At 36.6% G+C, this 23506-nt stretch overlaps 1 protein-coding gene across 1 annotated transcript; it reads left to right on the top strand.

Moving 5' to 3' along the window:
• Nucleotides 1-16120: 16120 nt before the first annotated feature.
• Nucleotides 16121-16555, top strand: LOC120174919. Its single transcript, XM_039181648.1, has one exon. The coding sequence runs from the start codon at nucleotides 16121-16123 to the stop codon at nucleotides 16553-16555; it is 435 nt and encodes a 144-aa protein (XP_039037579.1).
• The last annotated feature ends 6951 nt before the right edge of the window (nucleotides 16556-23506 follow it).

The following is a 23506-nucleotide window of genomic DNA, read 5'->3' as shown; positions in this document are numbered from 1 at the left end:
AACCCTTATGTCTTTTACTTCAACAAAATCGACCATTTGTGTTTACTAATGATTGTTTCAATGTTTTTACAAATTTGAAGAACAAACTTTCAACAACACCAATTGTTATGCCACCTGACCGAAACGAACCTTTCGAGCTCACGTATGATGCTAGTGATTACGCAATCGGGGCAATGCTAGGACAATAGAAAAGTAAAATCTTTCATGTTATCTATTATGCTAGCCGTACTCTTAATAATGCACAAGTAAACTATACCACAACTAAAAAAGAACTTTTAGCAGTAGTATTTGCATTCAATAAGTTTAGGCCATATCTAATAGGCACTAAAGTAATTATGCATACATATCATTCTGCCATTAAATATTTGATCAATAAAAAAAACGTAAATCCTAGGCTAATCAGATGGATATTATTACTACAAGAGTTCGATTTATAGGTCAATGATAAAAAGGGTACAGAAAATCAAGTAGCAGATCATTTGTCCAGACTAGATAAAAAATTGATTGTCATGACATAACAGAAATTCAAGAGGATTTCCCTGATGAGAAAATTTTATTTGTTATGGCTGTGCTGTGGTATGCTGACATAGTTATCTTTCTTGTTAGTGGTATTGTTCCTCTTGATTTATCTAGCCAAGGCCGGAAAAAGTTTCAACATGATGTGCGACACTACTACTGGGATGAACCATTCTTATTCAAGAAATGTGAAGAAGAACACAAGGAAATTATGCTTCAATGTCACTCATCACCGTATGGAGGACATTTTGGCGGCATGAGAACAAAGACGAAAGTTCTTCAATCCAGATTCTATTGGCCAACCTTGTTCAAAGATGCACATAAATTCTACAAGTCATGTGATAGATGCCAACGAACAGGGAACATATAAAAAAGACATGAGATGCCATGGCAAAACATTCTGGAGGTTGAACTTTTCGACGTATGGGGAATATATTTCATGGGACCCTTTCCCACATTTTTTAGAGATCTGTACATCCTCTTGGTAGTAGATTATGTATCCAAGTGGGTTAAAGCCATTGCAACACCTAAAAATGATTCCAATACTGTGCTCAAGTTTTTGCACAAGAACATATTCACACGTTTTGGAACACCACGAGCTATCATTAGTGATGAAGGAACACATTTTGATAACAAATTAATTGCCAAGGCATTAAAACGATATGGAGTGCGACATAGGATAGCTGTGGCATATCACCCTCAGACTAATGGACAAGCTGAATTCTCTAATCAGATCTTTGAGAAAGTGGGCAACCCAAATCGAAAGGATTGGTCGCCGAAGCTAGAAGAAACACTATGGGCTTATCTCACAGTATTCAAGAAACTGCTAGGAATGTCCCAGTTCAAACTCGTCTATGGTAAAGAATGCCATTTGCTTGTGGAACTTGAACATAAAGCCTACTGGGCCATCAAGAAGTTAAACATTGGTTCTCAGCTTGCTGGAGAAAGAAGACTCTTGGAACTTAATGAAATGGATGAATTCAGAGCATACGCCTACGAAAATGCCCGTCTATACAAAGAAAAAAAACCATGATGTGAAAAAAAGTATTGCCTAGGTAATTTTATTATGGGAAACAAGTACTGCTCTATAATTCGCGACTCATATTGTTCCCAGGCAAGCTAAAATCACGACGGTCGGGACCGTTCATCATACATCAAGTTCATAACAATGGAGCAATAGAAATCAAGAACCGAGATGATGGATCCATTTTCAAGGTGAACGGGCAAAGACTAAAGGAATACAAAGGCGCACCAGGCATGCACGACAAACTGGCATCAACAACACATGATGCCCAAGAGTTTCCCTTACTTACTTCAACAAAAATTCGTTGCCTAGGCAATGAAAATCTGAATTTGTGAATAAATAAATTAAGTTATTTTATGCACCCATTATTCATTTTTCTTTATTTCAATTTTCTTTATTTATTGTAGGCATGCCAAGAACACGTGGCAGCATGGGGAGAAAGTTCACGCATGAAAGGAAGAGAAACCCTAGGGTAAGGAAAATTTGGGCAGCAGATTTAAAGAGGGAAAGTATCTTTTCCCCCACTTTACGTCCAATAAGATATCAAGAAATCAATGCAAAGTCTTTTCCCCTCTTGTTTTGACCAAATTTTCTTTAAGAAATCACCCATTAACTTTCCAGAAAAACCGCCCCCAACTCCATCTTCATCACCGTGCTTCACTCTCTCTCGACTTCAAGAAAAAAATTTCTTCAACAAAATTTCCCGCATCGCCACCTCTTAACTCACTGTATCAAACAAGTATCATGTCCAGATCAAAGAAAAACCCATATCTAACACCAAGCTTTAAGCATTTCCAGACAACTTCAAAAAATGGAAAGTGTATTTGGAAGATAGTTTCATTTTCCCATAAAAGAACAAAGAGCCATTCGGACCAGAGGTCATGGATGTGATTCGAAAGAACAATTGGGAGAAGTTTGCTCGCCACCCCAAAACCATAGCACCGACGATGGTCAGAGAGTTCAACGCTCATCTAGAAGACCTCTCCAACCACACTGTGTATGTAAGAGGGAAACTCATCTGATTTCCCCTTCAGCACTTAACAGATATTTCAAGTTGGAGAAAGTGAAGGATCAACATAAGATATTTGTGGCCGAGGCAGACCAAGAAACTTACAATGGAGTACTTGAAGACCTTTGTTTTGGGGGGACTAAGTTTGAGGGAAATACGCAACAAGTAAAAATGTCGATCACCGAGCACTTAAGCCATTTGTAAAATATTAGAATCATTTTCTAAAAGGCGAACTCATGCCAACCTCTCATAACATGACCGCGCTAGTGAAAAAACTGATGCTTTTACATTCGATGATATAGGGAGAAAAATCAATGTTGAAGAACTCATCTTCGAGAAAATCCATGAATGCGCCAAAAGAAACCGGGGTAATCTCTTATTTTCTAACTTCATAACTGCTCTGTGCCGGAAAAATAAGGTCCCTGATGAACCTTTTGAGGATTTCATCAAATCCAAAGAGGGAATCACCGAAAAGAAAGTATCATAATTGATGAGTTTTGATGACAATGGCCCGCATGAAGGTTTGGAGAGAGGAGAAAAATCTGTTATCGCGGCTAGGATGACAGGAGTGGTAACGTACAAGCGAAAAACACGTGAGAAGATCGAGCGCCTAGAGAATCACGTGATGCTCTTCTTTGGGTATGTCAAGGCACGGGATGCACAACTCAATGTCTTTTTCAATGAGTTACTCCCTATCACAAAAGTTAATCTGCCTCCTTTCCCCGATGTCATTCTGAGCACATTGTTGGTAGAAACACATTTCAAGCCTCGTCATTTAATGTTCCCCCAAAGGTACCAACAGACGTTCCACCACTGGCCACTCATGTCTCGCCCATACCAGAGGAAGGTCATGGCGACACAGATGAATTCCACCCAACTTCTTCACCGATGAAGATTTCACTCCAGCCCTGACGTAACCCGAGCAATCTCCAATACAGTCCCCCATCCGTCAAGCAATGCCAGTCCCTGAAACAGCTCAATGTAAAGCTCTAGTTCCTTCACAACCCACTCCAATCGAAGAACAACCTACACCATCATGTGCCTCGAGCACCAAGAGACGCATCAAGTGAATGACAGGCCGTGTCCTTCAGCCATCACCCTCGACGATAGCAGTAGCTGATCCAGGATCAAAGAGTACCCCTCCTCCTAAACGACGTCGAACGAGGGCGTCTAGTCAAGCCACACTACCACAGTAAGATCACATCATAATTTTTTTAGCATTTGAATATAGATACATGTAGTTTAGTTTTTCATGCATTGAGGACAATGCATCCCTCAAGCTTGGGGGAGGTATTGTAACATACTTTGTTAAATAACAATAAATGATATTTGGTTGAAAATTGTGGTTATCATGATATAAGCATGTTAAGTATATTGTTTGGAATGGATTAATGATACCCAATGATGAATGCATAATTAGATTGCCTAGGCTAGAATTTTTGTAAAGACTGTCTAAAGAAGAAAACCAACCTTAGGCCCGATTCCTTGAATATTTACAAACACGATTGTAGGCTGTCTCTTCTTAAGGTAATCAGTGAAATTTATAAGAAAGAACTTTCTACTTGCCGAGACATCAAAAAATTTTAAGGTTAAGGTTGAACTCCCTAGTATTTAAAACTTGAAGAATAATAGGGACACTCCTCTATGCAAGGACATAATCAGAAAACTCAATAAAAAAACTAAGAGTTGCCGAGGCATATGAGTTAATGAAAGTTGTCACAAGATGACTCTACCCGACTAGCTTGGGGGTGGAAGGTATGCTCCCTTTCACCTAGAGTGTGGGAAGGTAGGTGTGATGAGTTGACTCCTTAAAAAAATTTGATAAATAATTAAGAGTAGATACTAAGCCTGACAAATAATTTGATGCTTTAAAAAACTAGGAACACTTACTTTCAGTTTTCTAATTACTTTAATGCATAGACTGATTACAATCACACACACATAATAGCAAGGAATCTTTACTAGGGAAGGTTCTTGACTGATATGACAGTCAAACATGTTGAGGCCAACTTTTTGCTGAGGGATGAAATCTCAAACCACGTGATTTTTATAACACTGCTCTGCCATGACAATTTTAATTTTTTCTAGCTATTGTACATTGCTTGAGGACAAGCAATAACTTAAGTTTAGGGGGTGTGATAACTCCATAAAAAGACTCTATTTCTAGTCTTTTCACTTAAGTTATTAATCCTCTAAACAAAGTATGCAGAGCATTTTAGTTGGATTTAGTTGAATTTAGGTTATATTTGTTTGTGGTGGATAAGTTTTGCTTCGGAAAATTTTATTTGGTTTGACTGGTGTTACTGAGGAGAAAGGGTTTGTATGGACGGTCTATGTGCAGGAAATTTACTGAGGAAGAACAATTTAGTCATGACAACGTAATTCGTAGGGGCCATTGGAATAGAGAAGTTAAAGAACGTGAGGAGAAGATTTATCTCGCCAAGGCAAGGTTTATCTGGAAAGTCTAAAGTGGTTATGACGAAATCACCTATATCACATGGCAACTGTATTTATTTCTTCACTTGCAAGCAAGCTCTCAAGATTCTGACAACCGCACACCATCTTTCTTTTTTAGCCTGTACAAGACATAATTGGTATCTAGGGAATCTTTATTTATATGAAACCTTAGGAGATTTCCCTCTATAAATACCCAGCCATAGCCGCCAAAGAAAAGAGGAAAGAAAGTTAGAAGAGCATTACTGAAAGTTTGAGCAAGCAACTCAGTGCTTCCCCACAGTTTACCAACCGACCTTCCTTGGTGTCCTCCATAGCCAGACTATAGCAGAGCGGTGGTCAGGTCTTGAGAGAGGCTGATCCACAAGGCAGGCGCGGTGTTGATCAGAATTGTCACGAAAATTCCCCCAGTTTTGTGAGTTTTTATTCCTTTGTTCTTAATTTCTTTACGTATTGGGTTGTATTAAAACGAAGATACTTGGATGACTTTTTGATAGCACCATGAACTGTCTTACTTGGTGTTAATCTTTGTTTTGCCTAAACAATTATTTTATGCTTTATGAATGATTAATGATGATTCTGCTCATGACTGTTTTTTCATTGTTTAAATTTTTTACCTTGACACTGTAAGAGCTTCGAGAGATTGCCTGGGGTCTTGGTGAAACATATCTTGGCAATGTAAGAGTATCGAGAGATTGCCTTTTTTCTAGATATTGATTCTTAGATTTGAGAGAATTAAAATAGATCTACGTGAACATTGGAATGGATCCAGGATGGTGATGTTCTAACTTATCTACCTTAGAGATAAGGAACGGGGTTTCAATCGACTAAAAGGGATATACGCTAAAGTAGGATAGAAAATTACTATAGTTTACCCTAATAGGTATTTCTATAACAACAGTCTGACAAACCAAGGTTGTAGTTAACGCCGAGGAGTATTGCCATAGCAACCATCTAAGAATACTTAGTAATCCTGTCGGGAAGTTTAAGCTGTCATAACAATTCATTCTGGACTTAGAATAATTGATTGTCAATATAAAAGATTAGCATGAGTGCTCTGTGATAAGTCTAAATATGTGAGGTTGTTTTGAATATATTTGAATCAACGCTTGTCTTTGTTTTGTTTATTTTATTTCTATAGTTTGCATATTTATTTTGTCTTGACCAAAATTTTCTACAATCATACTTTATAGTATTTTATTATTATATTAATGATAGTTTTCTAGTTTGACAAGATAATAGGAATTAGCTTGGGACAACTAGTTCTGGTTGTGGTGAAGCTTAAAAACTTTCGACCAATCCCTGAGGAGATGGTAACTCACTTACCTTATATTACTTGATTCAATTGTGTATACTTGCACAAAATTGCTTGCCTTATCATATACATTTTCAAGCAATCAGGAGACGACCCGAGAACTTATATTATGATCAAATTGAACTGAGTGGAAGTAATGTATATAATCAAATTTGCGGAAACGACCAAATTACTCTGGAAACTCTGAAGTGACCGGGATAAACTTAACTAATGACCTAAGTAACCTCAAAGTCCTAGAATTAAAGGAATAACTTGGATATGTCTGGAAACACTAATAAACTTATATGTTATACCTTGTATAAGGGTTTTGAAACATGAATCAAGCACGTCGACAACTCCTGATATCGTTGTAATGCAGAAGTGAAATAAAGATCATTGGAATATATGTTAGTCTCCCTAAGATCCAATCAATGATGATTTTGAAGGTGATCAATTCGATAATAGTTGTCTTTATTAAAGCGTGAATACCCTTGAAGTGCAATGATTTGACCGGTTGACAAGTATCAGTACTGGGATTTGTTTAATTCAAGTTAACTCGATATCTCGATAGATCGAAACAAATCTTAAATGCCCTGAATATTTGTTTCTCCCTTATTAGATCAAATCACTAAGAATTCTCCAAGAACCTAATGCCCTAAATGCCTATGATTTCAGGGATAATGGAATCACATATGTCATATCTGAAAACACCAGTAACTCTGATGCATAGGATTCTAAACACCTTTTTAATTACATAGTGCCTCCAAAAAATATCTGAATACTATATGATCCTGATAAACCACGTTTTGAATAGCTGATAATTCAATCAGCTAATGAACTCTTTCTATAGTGATTCTAATTTCCAGCATTCTATCGGTATACTGAATATCCATGTTTCCCTTCCCGATAAGAATATCAAGTTCCTCTGAATAATATTTGGAATCTCTAGTGTGTTCCCTGTTCATACGAATATTTTCTCTGATTTTAAAAGTATGTCTCTGTTTTCTTAAATATAGTCTGACCTCTGATTTCTGTTATGAACTTTGATATTTGTTCTGATCTCTAATTTTAGTTATGATCTTTGATCTCTGCTTTGATTTATAATATCTATATTTACTGACTCAAATTATTTTTATATGGGGTACTCTAGGACTTTGGTATGATGGAAGACACTGGCAGGTTCAGGAGTTGTTGGTAATACCTTGTATAGGTTTAGCTCCGACTGGTAATTCCTTATGGATCTAATATGACTCTTGGGTGGGTTTATGAGCCTAATGGGCCTAGTGGTAAGACCTTATGGACCCTAAGGAACTCTCTTAGGGATGGTAACATTGGTATGTGCTTTTGAGTAAGACCTTATGGACCTGAGGGCACTCCTCTCAGGTTGGGACCTACGCTTCGGTTAGGGTAAGACCTTATGGACCCAAGGTGCTCCCTTAGGTTGGCATCTACGCCCTTTTGGGCTTAGGGTAAGTCCTTATGAATACAGTTAAGGGGAACTGCATATTGGCATTCGGTTGGAGGGTCTTACTATGGTTTTTAAAATTAAGTTTTAAACTGGTACTGTTTTAAAAAGATCTCTACATTTTCACTGGTTTTGGAAGAACACCTAGACACTCTATTTTGATCTCTTAAACCTAGTCCTCTAAATGTTTACTATGAACTGAAAGCTCCTGTCTTTTACTACCTGAAATATCAGTGGGACCTCCGCTTCTAACAAAAATCTGTAGATGTATAAATCAATAAAGAAAATTATGCTTACCTATTATTTGCATGTGCTTCAACATCAATTGGTAGTACTGTATTACTGAGCTTCCCAAAGCTCACTCTGTTACTCATGATTTTAAGTTAAAAGAATTGAACTAGTGTAGCTATTGACATCAGTAAGGGAGTTCCACCGACGTTGCTTGCGGAGTACAATGCATATGATTAGGGGGCATGTAGCTTGTATTTTGTTTTTATATCCGAGTCTGGAATCTGTTTTATTTCTGAATATTGTTAAATTTTACTTTTGTGTTTATAATTTTTTTTTATTTTACATTTTTTAAAAAAAGTTTTAATTTTTCAGGACTTTTTGGTGGGTCACTCTGGTGGTCCTAATGTGACACCTCAGATCGGATCAGGCTACCTGCATCGGTTCATGGGTGTTATAGCTTTGTTAAGTCCTCCGACTATTGAAAGTTATAAAATGGTCACTCGACTATTCATATGTTCCAAACTCGTCCTTTTTCATCAAAAATTTATTGTCTTCTAAGCTATATGTAAACTTATTGGTTGAGATAGGATGAAATTTGATCCTAGAATCTTTTGAGTTGTATTTTGTAGATCGACTCTCTGTTTACATTATGTCCTCAAGCTAGTGTTTGAAATATTATGATGTCAAGTCAGTGCTTGAAAGTAATGGTAGTGTCAATAGATATCATTAAAATATTGTTTTATCATATCCTAGTCAACAGGTTAACGTCCAACTCAGACGGTTGTAAATTATTTAACATAAAAGGGTGAGTTTTAAATATATGAATAATCGATGACCACTTTGTAAATTTTAATAGCCAAGGCACCATTTTGTAACTTTTAATAGCCAAGGGACTTAACCAAGCAACATTTTATAATAAAAGGACAATTAAACATTTTATAATCAAAGGACCATTTATATACTTTACCCTAAATTAAATTTAGAAAATGTGTATTTAATATTGTTTATAATTGTAGTATTTTTTTAAAGTAATGATAAAAATACCTTTAAACATAGAAGAATAAGGAGCATGATACTAAAAAGAAAAACTAATACCTTATTATTTTTATTTGAATGAAGAAAAAGACTAGTCTAACTAATGTTTAGGCTTACAATAAGTCCAAAAATATTATGTTGCAACAAAGTAATCAAGGCCTCAGGGGGTCATCGAGCATTGTAGTTGTATTGCTAGAGGGATTAACAAGTTTAGCAAGCATATCAGCTATCTTGTTACTTCACGTGACACCCATGTAAAGTCCACTAACCAATTTTTTGTTTTCATGTTGATAATGGTAAGAACAAGGGGGTATCAAGCTTGAGTTCACCTTTGGATCTTGAATGAGCTTCAAAGTCTCCATGCAATCATAATGAATATGTAAATGACTAATACTATTTTCCCAAGCTAATTTTAAACCAATAAAGAGTGCCCATAACTCAACTTGAAGTGGTTGAACAATACTAATAAACTTGTGGAATCCTATAAGCCAGCTTCCAGTTTGATCATAAATGAGTTCGCTGATGTAGCAAAGTCCCGTGGATGAAGAAACACCTCCATCAACGTTTAAGAAATGACATTCTAAAACTAAAAATGGTCATTGAATAAGCATGCTAGGAGTGTCTTTAGATAACCTCAGTTTGTTCACCACATTTATTAAAAATAATTTTTTTTCTATTTTTACAAATTTGCCACAAGGCAGAGATAAATAGCAACTTCCAAGGGATATAAGAGTTTAAAAAAAGCTTACAGTACATATTTTATGGTTGGCTAAAAAAAGAAAGAGACAAAGTTGAATGTGTAACACCCTGAAAACCAGATTATTAGTTTCAGGTAAATTGTTTGGTCTTAGATTGTCTATGTAGGCCTTTGTGAACTTTTTGGTTTGTATGGAATAAAGTTGGGCTTGGTATGAGCGTAAAAGATGATTAAATGGATGTTTTTTGATTTGGGATCAAACGAAGAATGACAAAAAAGGTAAAATTACCCACTGTTTGAAATAAGGTTGAATCTCATTAAAATTGGATGAGGTCACACGTTGAGAAGGTATACTCCATTTTCTTCTTCTTATTCTTTCTTTTCTTGCCATTGTAAGAATCCCAAAGGTGAGAAATTTATTGTTCAATAAGTTTAGGCCAGAACTGTGAAGGTAAGAATCTTAATCTCCGCCCCAGAGTTTCCTTTTGAGCCCACAATCTCAAGCTTGAACTATGGTGGCATTGGTAGGGGTTTAAATGGGTTTTGGGTTTTAGGGCTCTATAATGATCCCAATATGTTCCTAAGGGTTAGGAATCAAATTTATACTCTCTTTAAGTTATAAAACAATTTAGTAATCCATTTCCTTTCTTTTATTAGTGAGAAAAGTTGGAGAGAGCTTTAAAGGCAATAATAAGGAGAAACTTGTGTTTGGGTGACCATGAAGTGTTTCTCAGCAGCTAGAGTCTAGGTAACACACTCTTAACTCCTATATACCACTTTTAGGTCATTAAATGTAGGTTTTCTTGTTTGTATGAGCTCATTGAGTATATGGTGTATTTTTGGTGAATTATGCTTTTAGACGTTTTTTATGAGATTAATGCATGTCAATTGATCTATTATGATGCCCTATAACTTGTAAAAGCTTTACATAATGTTTAAGGCCCTTATGGGACTTAAGGGTTGATTTGGGGTTGTTTTTTCATGGGAAATAGAGTGCTTTTGGGTTTAGGTATCGGTACTAGATGAGCAATATCGATATTGTTCATTGGTTAGGCCAAAATTAAGGGATTCTAGATAAGTAAGTATCAATATTGTTCATCGAGCATTGATACCAGTGTTTAATTGGAGATTCCAGAGTGTAGAATCAGTATCGATACTAAGGATGGTATCGATACTCTAATATAGAAGTATTGATACTCTAATATAGAAGTATTGATACTCCACATAGGGGTATCGATACTAATAGGTTACTTCAGATTCTAGAGTATAGAATTGGTATTGGTACCAAGGGTGGGTATCGATCTGAGATTTTGGTATCGATACTGAGGGTCATAGTATCGATACCATCAAACTGAGTTGGGCAAGAAGCCTAGATTTTGGACAAGGGCTTATGAAATGTTTTAAAGACATCAGTTTCCCTTCAATGATAATGAAAGTGAAAACCCTAAATATTGTGTGATAAGGATAAGAACGTTAATAAATAATATGCCGTAAGACTTGAGCCTTTGTTTGACACTTGGGAAACGACAAGGATACCTGAGCTACTTAAATGTTTGACTACAGTGTAAAGCTTACGTCTTGAAATATCTAGATATATTCTTGGCAATGCTAAGGCACTTTAGTACCAGTGCAATTGCAATTCTATAACAGTGTTGAGGCACTTTAGTAACAGTGCTGAGGAAATTTAGTTATTTGATGGCAATGCCACACATTGTATTCTAAATATTAATGAAATTTGGTTGTGACCTATGCTTAATGCATTTTGTTGCCTCGTGACTACGCCTGCAAGCATACACATTTAATGGATGCATGTAGTATAGTAGAGTTATATGTATGGCATTGAGATCATAGCTCAATGTTTGGAATTTTTTCTGTTCGCATGTTTTAGGCACTAGTTCGAGAGCTTATCGTTAGGTTGTGGGTTCAATATTTCTTCAAGCTTTAGAATATGTCTCAGTTATTTTAGAGAGCATGTATTTAATAGACCTTTTTTTTAATTTAGTCGTAAGTCTTTTAATAAACTTTGATTTTTTGGAGATGTTATTTTCGAGCTATCTATTTTGTAAACTCTATTTTGCTTGTTTTAAACAATGGATTTTATGGATGTTTTATCATGAATGTGGGTATTGATTTAGAAAACAAATAATGGTTAGTCACTTTGGTGGTTTCGTGTAATATCCAAAATTTCCAAATTTTGGATCAGATCAGATTTGGGTGTTACATTTAATGTTATCAGAGCATCAGGTTCAATCGTTCGTAGGACCTACGGGTTAGAGTTGATAAGTGTCAATGATATACATGCTCCTAGAGTGTTAAGAGTACTTAAATATCTAGAATGACGATAATGAATCCTCTTTTTCTTTGAATTCCATAGGTTATGACCGACGATCCTGCACGTAGTCAGGAGAGGCAAGATAAAAGTCATGTCTCACTCATTGGAGATATTGGTGATGAATTTTTCACAGACTCTAAAGACTTTGGTATCCTAGAGATTACGGTAATAGATGAGCCCACCTTCTTTAGAGAACTCATATTCGCTCTTCGGTACATAGTTAAAGCCATCCTGAGAGAACATACAACACCCACACCACACGTTCCACCACCCATAGTACCTCAAGAGTCGCTAGTAGAAATGCTTTGTCGTTACAAGACTACTAAATTTCTAGGTTCGTGGGATGATGATCCAATTTTTGTCGATCAGTGGCTTCGTGAGACTCTTTGTATACTCCGACAGTTGGGTAAATTGGAGTACATCACTAATTTACTGAAGGGTGATTCCATCGATTGGTGAGAGATAATTGAGTTGGCGATGAAGCTAGAGAGGCCAACTTGAAAGTGATTTTTGGTGGAATTCAGATAAATATACATGGGAGAGGTCCACACTGATGACTAGAATGACCAATTTTCACATTTATTTTAGAGCGATCATTACGTTTTCGAGTATGAACACGACTTCTTCCTTTTGAGCTTTTATGTGGTAAAATTGGTACCCACTGAGAACCTTTGTTGTATGAGGTTTAGAGAAGGACTACATATTGACATTCTTACCCACCTATCAATCGACCCCCTTAATGTCTTTACAGAGTTGACTCATCAGGCCAAGGAGATCTAGAGAACACATAACATGAGAGCCCATATGATGGACGGTTTGGAAGATCAGAGCCCGAGGGCACCAGACTTAGCTAGACCCTCCCAGTATTTGACCAAGAGGGCTAGGGAATCCCAAGGAGTGAAGAGGTCCCCACTATTATAGTCCCATAGGTCGAGGTAGAGTTAAAGATGCTTCTAGGGGTCAGAAGTTCGTAGTAGACCTTTGACTTCAACCTCTGTGGCGAGTACTAAAGGATCAGGTAAAGGTTTATAGTTTTTTCTATGTGGACACACTAGAAAATGGCACACTAAGGAGTGTCATCGGGTCACGAAGGAATGTTTAGGTTGGGCTCTCTATACCTCTTCATCAGAGACTACCTTGAGTCAGATAGTGTTGCACCGCCGATTGCACAGAGGTCAGTACAATATGCTCAGAGGGTCGAGGATTTATCTGAAGAAAATATAGTTAATGTCGAGTCAGCAGAGTAGGGGTATCGCCAGATCAATGGCTAGACCAGAGGCTAAAGTTGCCTTGAGACAGTACACGGTGAAGGCACAAAAGGAGTGTAAGTTAGCTGATGTTATCTCAAGTATTTCCACTATTTTTGACACTCTTGTTACTGCCTTAATAGATCCAGGTTCTACCCATTCCTATATATGTTAAGATCTTGTCCAAGAATGAGGTATTTCAGTTGAGAAACTTGAGTTCTAGGTTAGAGTTTCAAGTCCGTTAGGGCTAAATGTTCTTGTGGACAAGGTCCATAGTAGATGTCTAATAGAGGTTTAAGGTCAGACCTTCCCTGCCAACCTTATGGAACTGTATTTTTGAGAATTTAATTTAACCCTTGGGATATATTAGTTGTCATAGCACAATGAGACTCTAGTGTAATACTAGGCAAATTAAGCATAGGAAGGATGATGGTACCAAAGTCATAATGATCGACAAGGGACTTAGTTACACCACCAAGTTTTTTCAACCTTAAAGGCTTAGAAAGTAATCACCCAGGGTTATAAGGAGTTTATAGCTCACATGGTATACATGAGAGTTTCGAGCCTGACGCTCAAGGGTATCCATACTGTGAGAGACTTCCCCAAGGTGTTTTCGAAGGAGTTATCAAGATTATCGTCCGATCATGAGTTAGAATTCAACATCGAGGTGATGCCAGGATCGACTTCGGTATCCATCACTCCTTACCATATGGCACTGATCGAGTTAAAAGATCTTAAGGTTCATATTCAAGAGTTACTCGATATGGGTTTCATTCGACCAGGTATATCACTATGGGGAGTGTCGGTGTTATTTGTAAAGAATAATGATGGTTGATGTGGTTGTGTATCAACTATCGATAGTTGAATAAGTTAATAATAAAGAACTGGTATCCATCACCAAGGATCAATAATTTGTTTGATGAACTTAGAGGAGAGATAGTTTTCTCTAAGATAGATATGAGATTGGGGTACTATTAGTTGCAGGTTAAAGAAGTTGACATAGCAAAGCTAATTTTTAGGACATGGTATGGTCCCTATAAATTCTTGGTGATGCTGTTTGGACTTACCAATGCACCAATAACGTTTATGGACCTAATGAACCGAGTCTTCCACCCTTAATTGGATCAATTTATGGTAGTGTTCATCGATAATATCTTGGTCTACTCACAGTTAGAGGAAGATCACGACCATTTTCTTCGTATTTTATTCAGACACTTAGGGAGAGCCAATTGTATGCTAAGTTCAATAAGTGTGAGTTTTGGCTAACTGAGATGTCATGTTGTGGTCATGAATGGCATTCGAGTGGACCCATAAAAAATTAAAGTCATGGTTGATTGAGAACCACTGTGAAATGTATCTGAAGTACATAATTTCCTTAGACTTATTGGGTACCACTGCTGCTTTGTCAAGGGGTTCTCAATGATTTCCACCCCCTATGACTAAGTTACTTCAAAAGAACATGCCTTTAATTTGGAGTGAGAAACTCCATCAGAGCATTGAGAGATTAAAGGAGAACTTGACTCATACTCAAGTATTGACTTTACCAGAGTCCGACAAGGACTATACCGTGTTCAATGATGATTGTAGTGGCTTATACATCCTGATATCTTAAACCATATGAGCGCAACTATCCCACCCATGATTTAGAGCTTGTCACCGTGGTCTATGCCTTGAAAATTTGGAGACACTATCTCTTCGAAGAAAAGTGTCACATCTTCACCGACCATAAAATTTTCAAGTATTTGCTTACTTAAAAGGAGTTGAACTTAAGGCAACGTCATTGGGTAAAGTTTCTAAAGGATTATGATTGTTTTATAAACTACATCTGGGTATAATGAATATTATGTCAGATGCTTTGAGTCATAAATCAATGTTGGATCTTCGAGCAATGCTTGCACTACTAAGTATGATCTTAGATGGGGAATTGTTAGCAGAGTTATGAGTTGAGCCAGTGTTGGTTAGGGATATAAAGGGATTGTAAGGGATTGATGGGCGTTTAATGTCTAAGGTAGAACGAGTTCATCGAGATGAGCTACATAGTTTTAAGTTAAGAGATGAGGATGTGTTGCACTTCAGAGATTTGATTGTGTATGCCAGCTAATGAAAAATTACGAACAAAGATCCTTGGTGAGACCCATTTTAGTATACTCTCAGTCCACATCGGGACTGGAAAAATGTATCAAGAGTTATGACAATTTTATTAGTGGTTGGGCATGAAGAGAGAGGTATCCGAGTTCATGTCTAAATGTTTGGTTTGTCAGCAAGTTAAGGTGGAACATCAAGTTCCTTCAGGTTTACTTAATCTTATTTCAATACCACAATGGAAATGGGATAGGGTAACCATGGATTTTGTTATCGGCATGCTTATGACGTGCTAGAGATATGATGTAGTTTGGATAGTGGTAGATCAATTAACCAAGATGGATCACTTTCTGCCACTACGAATGGATTTCACCTTGGCAAAGCTAGCTCAGTTGTACATCCAAGAGATTGTGAGGCTTTACAAAGTTCCTACATTGATTATTTCTGATAGGGATTTGTGCTTCACTTTGAGGTTTTTAAAAGCACTTCACGAAGCTTTGGATACATAATTGCATTTCAATACTACCTTTCATTCGCAAATGGATGGTAAGTATTAGCGAGTGATTCAAATCTTAGAGGATATGCTTTGTTGTTGCACCACTAACTTTGTGGGTAGTTGAGAAGATAATCTTTCATTGGTCGAGTTTTCCTACAACAACAACTACCATACTAGCATTCTGATGGCTCCGTATAAAGCATTGTATGGACGAAAGTGTAGAACTCCTATATGTTAGATGGATCTTAGCGAGAGGAAGTTAATTGGGTTGAATTTAATTCGAGAAGCAGAGGAAAAAGTTTGTTTGATCCAAGGTTGGTTGAGGGAATTGTTTGACAGAAAAAGATCTAACGTAATTCTAAAACAAAAGGAAATAGAGTTTGTCATGGAGGACAAAGTGTTTCTCAAGGTGTCACCTTGGAAGAAAGTTCTTCGTTTTGGGCATAAAAGGAAGTTGACCTCACGCTTTATCGGACCATATGAGGTGCTTGAGAGAGTTGGTCCAGTAGCCTATCGTTTAATCTTGTCGCCTGAGATGGAGCGCATCCATAACGTGTTCCATGTATCCATGCTTATGAGATACCATTCGGGCTCCTCTCACGTTATTTTGCTAGAACAAATTAAAGTAAGTCAGGATATTTCTTATGTTGAGGATCTTGGCACGAGAAGTTAAGGAACTACGAAACAAGATGATTCCGCTAGTCAAGGTCATTTGGAGGAATCATGGTGTCGAAGAAGCGATGATGGAACCGAAGAAGCTATGCAACTGTAGTACCCACATGTAGCCCCTTTACCCGACCTAGAAGGAGTAGGTCGGATCCAGATAGTCCATCTTGTAAATTATCCCTCAAGAAACCATTTTCGGTTCAAAACTCAAAACTAATATTTGTATTAATGAAACTATTCACAAGTTCAAACTTCATAATTTCATTTAAAACAAATGTCCGAGGAAAAATTTGATATAAATGATAAATTTTCAAAACATGCATAAACATATCCCCAAATTAATTATATTGTCCAAAGTCTCAAATTAAAAAATAATAATAATTCCCAAATACGAATAAAAGTCCAAAAATAAGAAATCTGAATACAATCTCATATTGATGGTAATAATTTTATGTGAAAAATAAAGCAACACTCTATGTATTGAGTCGCCTAAATACGAATATATGAAAAGAAAACTATGGGGGGTAAGATATTAAGCTTAATGTGTCTCTAAAGTGCAACAGTCATACACATCACAATCATATTCAAACATCAATAATCATAGTTCGAATATTATGCAAATGAACATGTACCCATACTACTTACACCGTCTGAAGAGTAAGTTCCTTAGAACCACTCTAACTAGTAACATCATATGAAGTGGGATTTACCACAAAAGCATAGTCCACTGAATCTGAAGTGAAATTCACCTCATTGGGTGAATGCACTAAATTTCTCTTATCAATCCCAAACCAGTAAGACATGGCAACATGATATAAATACCCGAATATCAATTCGATCTGAATGTAAAAATATTTACATAGTTTCAAAATCCAAATGCATAGTATAAATATGAATCCAATAAATCAACAACATCACATAACACAATTTATGTCTGATAGATCAACATTCAACATATATCATTTTTTTATTTTGCATAATATTATATTTCACATAACAATAACTGAAGTATAAGATAAAAAATCAATAAAAATATAGTAGAAAACCATATAATTCAAAAATAAAATGTAGCACCTGATAGAGACACACCTCCAAAAAATAACTAACGACAATCGTGATGTCTCCCATGGTCACTTCGAATAGTGGGTCGAACCGAATCAGCTCTTAAAGAATAATTAATAATAATTATTTAACTAATTTATCACAAACTGAATCTAAGCTAATGTACAATCTAAAACTTACGGTCAGTTCTTATAATTCGAGTTGGTTTAAAATTAACAGGCAAAGGCAGATGTGGCGGTAATTCTGGTTCGATGTCTCTCGTAAAATAAAACGTCCGATTTAATATCTCAATACACCAATTTTTAGATTAAAATTGAAATTAATACGACACTAAAATAAATTCTGATCACCACGACGGTGATGGAATGACGGGACACACTCTATTTCCTTACCAAAACAGATCGACAACGACGAACGGGCACACCAAGATGAACGCGCAACGAGGAAGGACGACTGGCTCACTCACTGACAACTTACTTCGAAGAACAGTGATGTGGGTAAGGGAAAGAGGAGCGATTGTGTTTGTGAAGCAACAAAGGAAGAAAGAAAAGAAATAAGGAAAGGTGCGACTGAATGATAAAATAGACTTAGGGATTTGTGATTATAATAAAAATGGTATAATCGTAAAGTTAGTCTTTAAATTTTAAAGGGGTTTATGATATTATTTACATGTTTGAAAATAATTAAAATTTGATCACCAAAATCAAATTACGGATTTTGAGAATAAATCTCAAATTTTAGGATTTTAAATTTGGGAATAATTTGGGCTGTTACACCACACTTGTTTAATTCAATTAAATTTTGAGGTTGAAATTCTTTTTAGAAGAGGAGAGTTCTAACATGACAAAAATTGGGTTGGTAGTTTCATGTAAACCGTTTGGGCTTAAAGTGTCTATGTAGGCCTTTGTGAACATTTGGGTTAGTGTGGAATAGGGATGCCCTTGGGATGATCCCAAAAGATGATAAAAGGGAAGTTTTTTTTATTTGTGATCAAACAAGGAAGGAACAAAAGGGTAAAATTACCCATCCATTATTTGAAATAAGGTTGGTTCTCATTAAAATAGGATGAGGTCACACGTTAGGAAGACATGCTTCCTTGTCTCCTCCTCTTCTATTTTCTCTTTTTTCTTGCCATTATAAGAACCCCAAAGGTGAGAACTTTGTTTTTTAGCAAGTTTAAGCCAAAATTATGAAGGTAAGAATCTTAATCTCCACCAATAGAGCTTCATTTTAAGCCCATAATCTCAAGCTTTGGCTATGGTCGCTTTGGTGAAGGTTTTAGAGGGGTCTTTGGTTTTATGGCTTTAGGATGATCTGAATCTATTCCTAAGGGTTAGGAATCATATTTATACTCTCTTTAAGTTCTAAAATAATTTAGTAGTTCATGTCCTTTCTTTTTATTAGTGAGAGAAGTTGAAGAGAGCTCTAAAGGCAATAACAAGGAGAAGCTTGTGCCTGGGTGACCTTGAAGTGTTTCTCAGAAGCTAGAGTCAAGGTAACACACTTCTAACTCATCTATACCACTTGTAGGTCATTAAATGTAGGTTTACTTGTTTGTATAAGCTCATTGAGCATATGGTGTGTTTTTGGTGAATTATTGTTTTAGAAGTTTTTAAAGAGATTAATGCATGTCAATTGACCTATTATGATTCCCTATAACTTGCAAAAGCTTTAGATAACATTTAAGGGCCTTAGAGGGACTTAAGGGTTGAGTTGAGGGTTATTTTTCATGGGAAACAAAGTGTTTATGGGTTTCTATATCGGTAGTGGATAAACAATATCGATATTGTTCATTTGTTAGGCCAAAATTAAGGGATTTTGGCTAGGTAATTATTGATTCCATTCATCAAGTATCGATAATGTTCTTAGGGTATCGATACCTATGGGCGAGGTATCGATACTAGCATTCAATTTGAGATTTCAGAATGCAGAATTGGTATTGGTATTAGGGATGGTATCGACACTCTAATATAGTATCGATACTCCACATAGGGGTATCGAAACTACCAGGATATATTTGATTCCAGATTACATAATTGGTATTAGTACAATGAGTGGGTACTGATATTGAGAGATTGGTATCGATACTAAGGGACTTAGTACCGTTATCATCGTACTGAATTGGAAAAGAAGCCTAGCTTTTGGATATGGGGTTGGAAAATGGTTTAGAGACATCAATTTCCCTTTGATGATAATGAAAGTGAAAAACTGTAAATATTGTGTGATAAGCATAAGAAAATTAAGAAATATTATGCCATAAGACTTGAGCCTTTTTTGACACTAGGAAAACAACAAGGACACCCAAGCTACTTACATGTTTGACACAATCTAAAGCTTACGTCTAGAAATATCCAGATATATTATCGGCAAAACTAAGACACTTTAGTATCAATGCAATTGCACTTCTGTAATAATGTTGAGGCACTTTAGTATTAGTGCTAACGTACTTTAGTTATTGATGGCAATGCCACTATACGTTGTAAATGAAATTTTTTTGTGACTTATGCTTGATGCATTTTGTTGCCATATGACTATGCCTTCAATCATAATCTTTTAATGGATGCATGTAGTATAATAGAGTTATCTGTGTGACACTGAGTGCGTAGCTTAGCGTTGAATTTTTTTTATTTTTTGCATGTGCCACTTCAAAGGGCATATCGCCAGGTTGTGGATTCTAGATTTCCTCGGCCTTTAGAGTACGTCTTAGTTATTTTAGAGTGCATGTATTTTATAGACCTTATTTGTATTTGAGTCGTAACTTTTTAGTAAACTTTTATGTTTTTGGAGATGTTATTTTGGGAGCTTTCCATTTTGTAAACTTTATTCTATTTATTTTGAACCATGAATTTTGTGGATGTTTTATCATGAATGTGGGTATTGATTTAAAAAAAATGGTTAGCCACTTTGGTGGTTCCGTGTAATATCCAAATTCTCTGGATTTCGGGTTGGATCAGATTTGAGTGTTATAGGATGGATCAAATGCGACTAGAGGACTTTATAGATCTTCCAATCACACAGCACATAAATAATATACTTGTCTTTCTCATGTCAGCAGAGACATATCAAACTACTTCCAATAGACCGGTGGTAACGTTCTAGATTGGTTATCAGGCGTTGTCTGCAAGCAAGCCAAAGAAAAAGTCAAAGGCGTTGAGGAACTAGTAAACGCAAAATGCTTTTCCAAATAGGGAGCTTCGGATTCCATGAAGGCTCCGAAAGTTGAGTGTATGCCTACTTGGTGGAGAAAGAATGCTTACTATCAAATCTCCAAATGCAAGAATCTGAAGCATCCATGGGGTCTCGGCATTTAATTCCAATAATATGTAAGACAATCGTATGGGGAGAAAACATAGAAAGCTTCGAAATATCTTAGTTACCATTATTAGTAATGAAGTCATCAAAAGTAAAATCAAAGTTGAGGTTGACATGCTGGAGGATATGGTTTCGTAAAGGCCCCAACGGGGTAATCCATACGTCATTGAAGAAGTTTATTGTTCCACCATTTTGAAGAGATCAAACAATGTTATCACATAATATGTCCCAAGAGGATGCTTTCACACACCACAAAGGAGTGCATGTTCTTCTTCGTATCGAAATTGGGAGTAGTTCACTCAAACTATATTTCTCACGTAGGAGGGTGACCTACAAGGAGTCTGTTTCGGTAACAAGGAAATAACCTAATTTTAGGATGAAGGCAATATTATAATCATGCATCTATCGTAAGCCGAGACCACCGCAATCTATTGGTTGGAAAACGACCTCCCAATTAATGAAGGAAATTTTGGGAGCGTGTGATGTTGAGCCCCAAATAAATATCCAAATTAGAGCTTCGATATCATTGCACGCTTTTTTTTAGAAGGAACATGGTTTGATTGAAATAAACCAGAATCATCAAAAGGACGGATTTACCTAAAGTTATATGTCCAGCCATTGATAAAGTTAGGGATAGCAACATAACTCAAAATCGAAGAATTTTGACTCGATCTGATTTGGTAGGCTAGGATGTTTTTAAAAAAAATCAGGTTCGGGTTGGGTCGGGTCGAGTGGAGGGTGAAAAAACTTTGACCCTATCCAACCTATGGGTAATAATGTAATTTCATCAAACTAATTTATGGATAATTACTAAAATACCCATATGTATTATTTTTTAAATTAAGTCCTTATTTTATATCGGGTCGGGTCGGATCTATACTCTAAAAAATTTGGGTCGGGTAAGAGTCGGGTGGAGAATATATATTTTTAGGGAGGATCGGGTCGGATGAAGTATATATATTTCTTAGGTCCAATCAATTCGGGTAGGGGATAAATATTTTTTTGGTTCAGGTTGAGTTCGGGTGGTGAGTATATATTTTTTGGCTCAGGTCGGGTTGACCAAAAACCCGACCCAACCCAACTGATAACTCCTTAAAAAGCCTATATTTAGGACCTTATGACTTAAGTTATTGATTGTCTAAGAGCTCATATAGGAGCATATAGTTGCTTGTGGTGGAAATATATGTTGTCGTGGCATTTTATTTTGTAAACAGTGATATGTTATAGGGAAGGTGTTTTGTCTACTGATGTGCAAGATTTTGGAACAAGGATAAGAGATGCGAATTGCCATGACATGCTGGGAATGCTGAGCAAAATGTAAATGTCAACTCGGACGACATTTTGGAAGAGAAAAAGATGAAATAATATATTTTAAAGAGCCAACTGTCACTATCTTCACGTGCCTCCAGCTGCTAGTCACCTAGGAGGGAACATCTTCCATCTGGGTCGGCTGATCCATTCGGAACGTAGGCCCAGTAGCAAGTTGCCCAGGAGGGGACCACGCCGAGCTACCCAGGAGGGGACCACTGCAAGCTCTGCTACACCCCCTCACATGAAGGAGACCAGCTCGGGGTATCCTAGGAATTTTAACACAAATTCCTAGGTTTATTCCCCACTATAAATAGAAGATGAAGCCACCATATTCAAAGACTCTTTTTTACGCCGTTTTGAGCTTAATTTCAAAAAGAAAAAGGTCTCTCCTTTTCCCATCAATCATTTTTTCCATGGCATTCCTCCTTTAACAAGCTAGAAGGAGTGGCAAGCTAGGGTAGTTCATGGTGGCCGATGGGAGCTCCGGTATGCACGTCGAAGGCTTTTCCTACATCCCTTTGATGTTTGCTTTCATTTATCATAGTTGGGTTGTATGGAACATATTAATTTCATGCCTTGTTGATTGGAATATTCGAACCCCACCATGAACTAGTCTTATTATGTGGGATTTACTTATAGATACTTAAGTTTTATTTTAATGGATGGTTGTTTTGTATGATGTTGTTTTTTTGTTTATGATGTTTAATGCCTTAAGGCTGTAGGAGCTATGGGAGTAGCCATTCCTTAAAAGAATGCTTAGTGTTCGAGAGAATGACTAAGTAGCATATCTTTAGTGTTAGAGAGAAACTAAGGAGGATCCGTATGAGCAAGGGGTTCTAGATAGTAACTAGACCTAATCCAACTTTAGACATATGGCTAGAATTTCAATCGACTAAAAGGAGTAGTGCTCGGTCAAGAGTTTAGATGTTAGTGCTAACGTTGAGTGGTATTGCCGTAACATATTTTGTTATCTGAACCAATAGGATCCCTGCACCTGCTAACACTGAGAGGTATTACCATGGCATCTCCCTTGACTAGAGATAGCATAGGGCACCATTAGTAAACTTTGTCGTGCAAATAACGCATAGAAGTAAGATCATCCTGAGAAATTAGACTTAAGTTTCCTAAGTGACTCCTATCATTTATTCCCGTAGTAGCTTGTTGTGTGAATATTTTAAATTCATTTTAATCAAATCCAATGTTTACATTTCGTTTTTCCTTTGCATTTTCAATTGATTCCACTACATTAAATTTAGTTTTGCAAAGACATTTC

The sequence above is a fragment of the Hibiscus syriacus genome, unplaced genomic scaffold (genome assembly GCF_006381635.1).
Source record: "Hibiscus syriacus cultivar Baekdansim isolate YM2019G1 unplaced genomic scaffold, ASM638163v2 tig00003126_pilon, whole genome shotgun sequence".
NCBI classification, from domain to species: Eukaryota; Viridiplantae; Streptophyta; class Magnoliopsida; order Malvales; family Malvaceae; genus Hibiscus; species Hibiscus syriacus.
The sequence above is the reverse complement of the archived record's forward strand: the minus strand, read 5'-3'. Positions and strand labels throughout refer to the sequence as shown.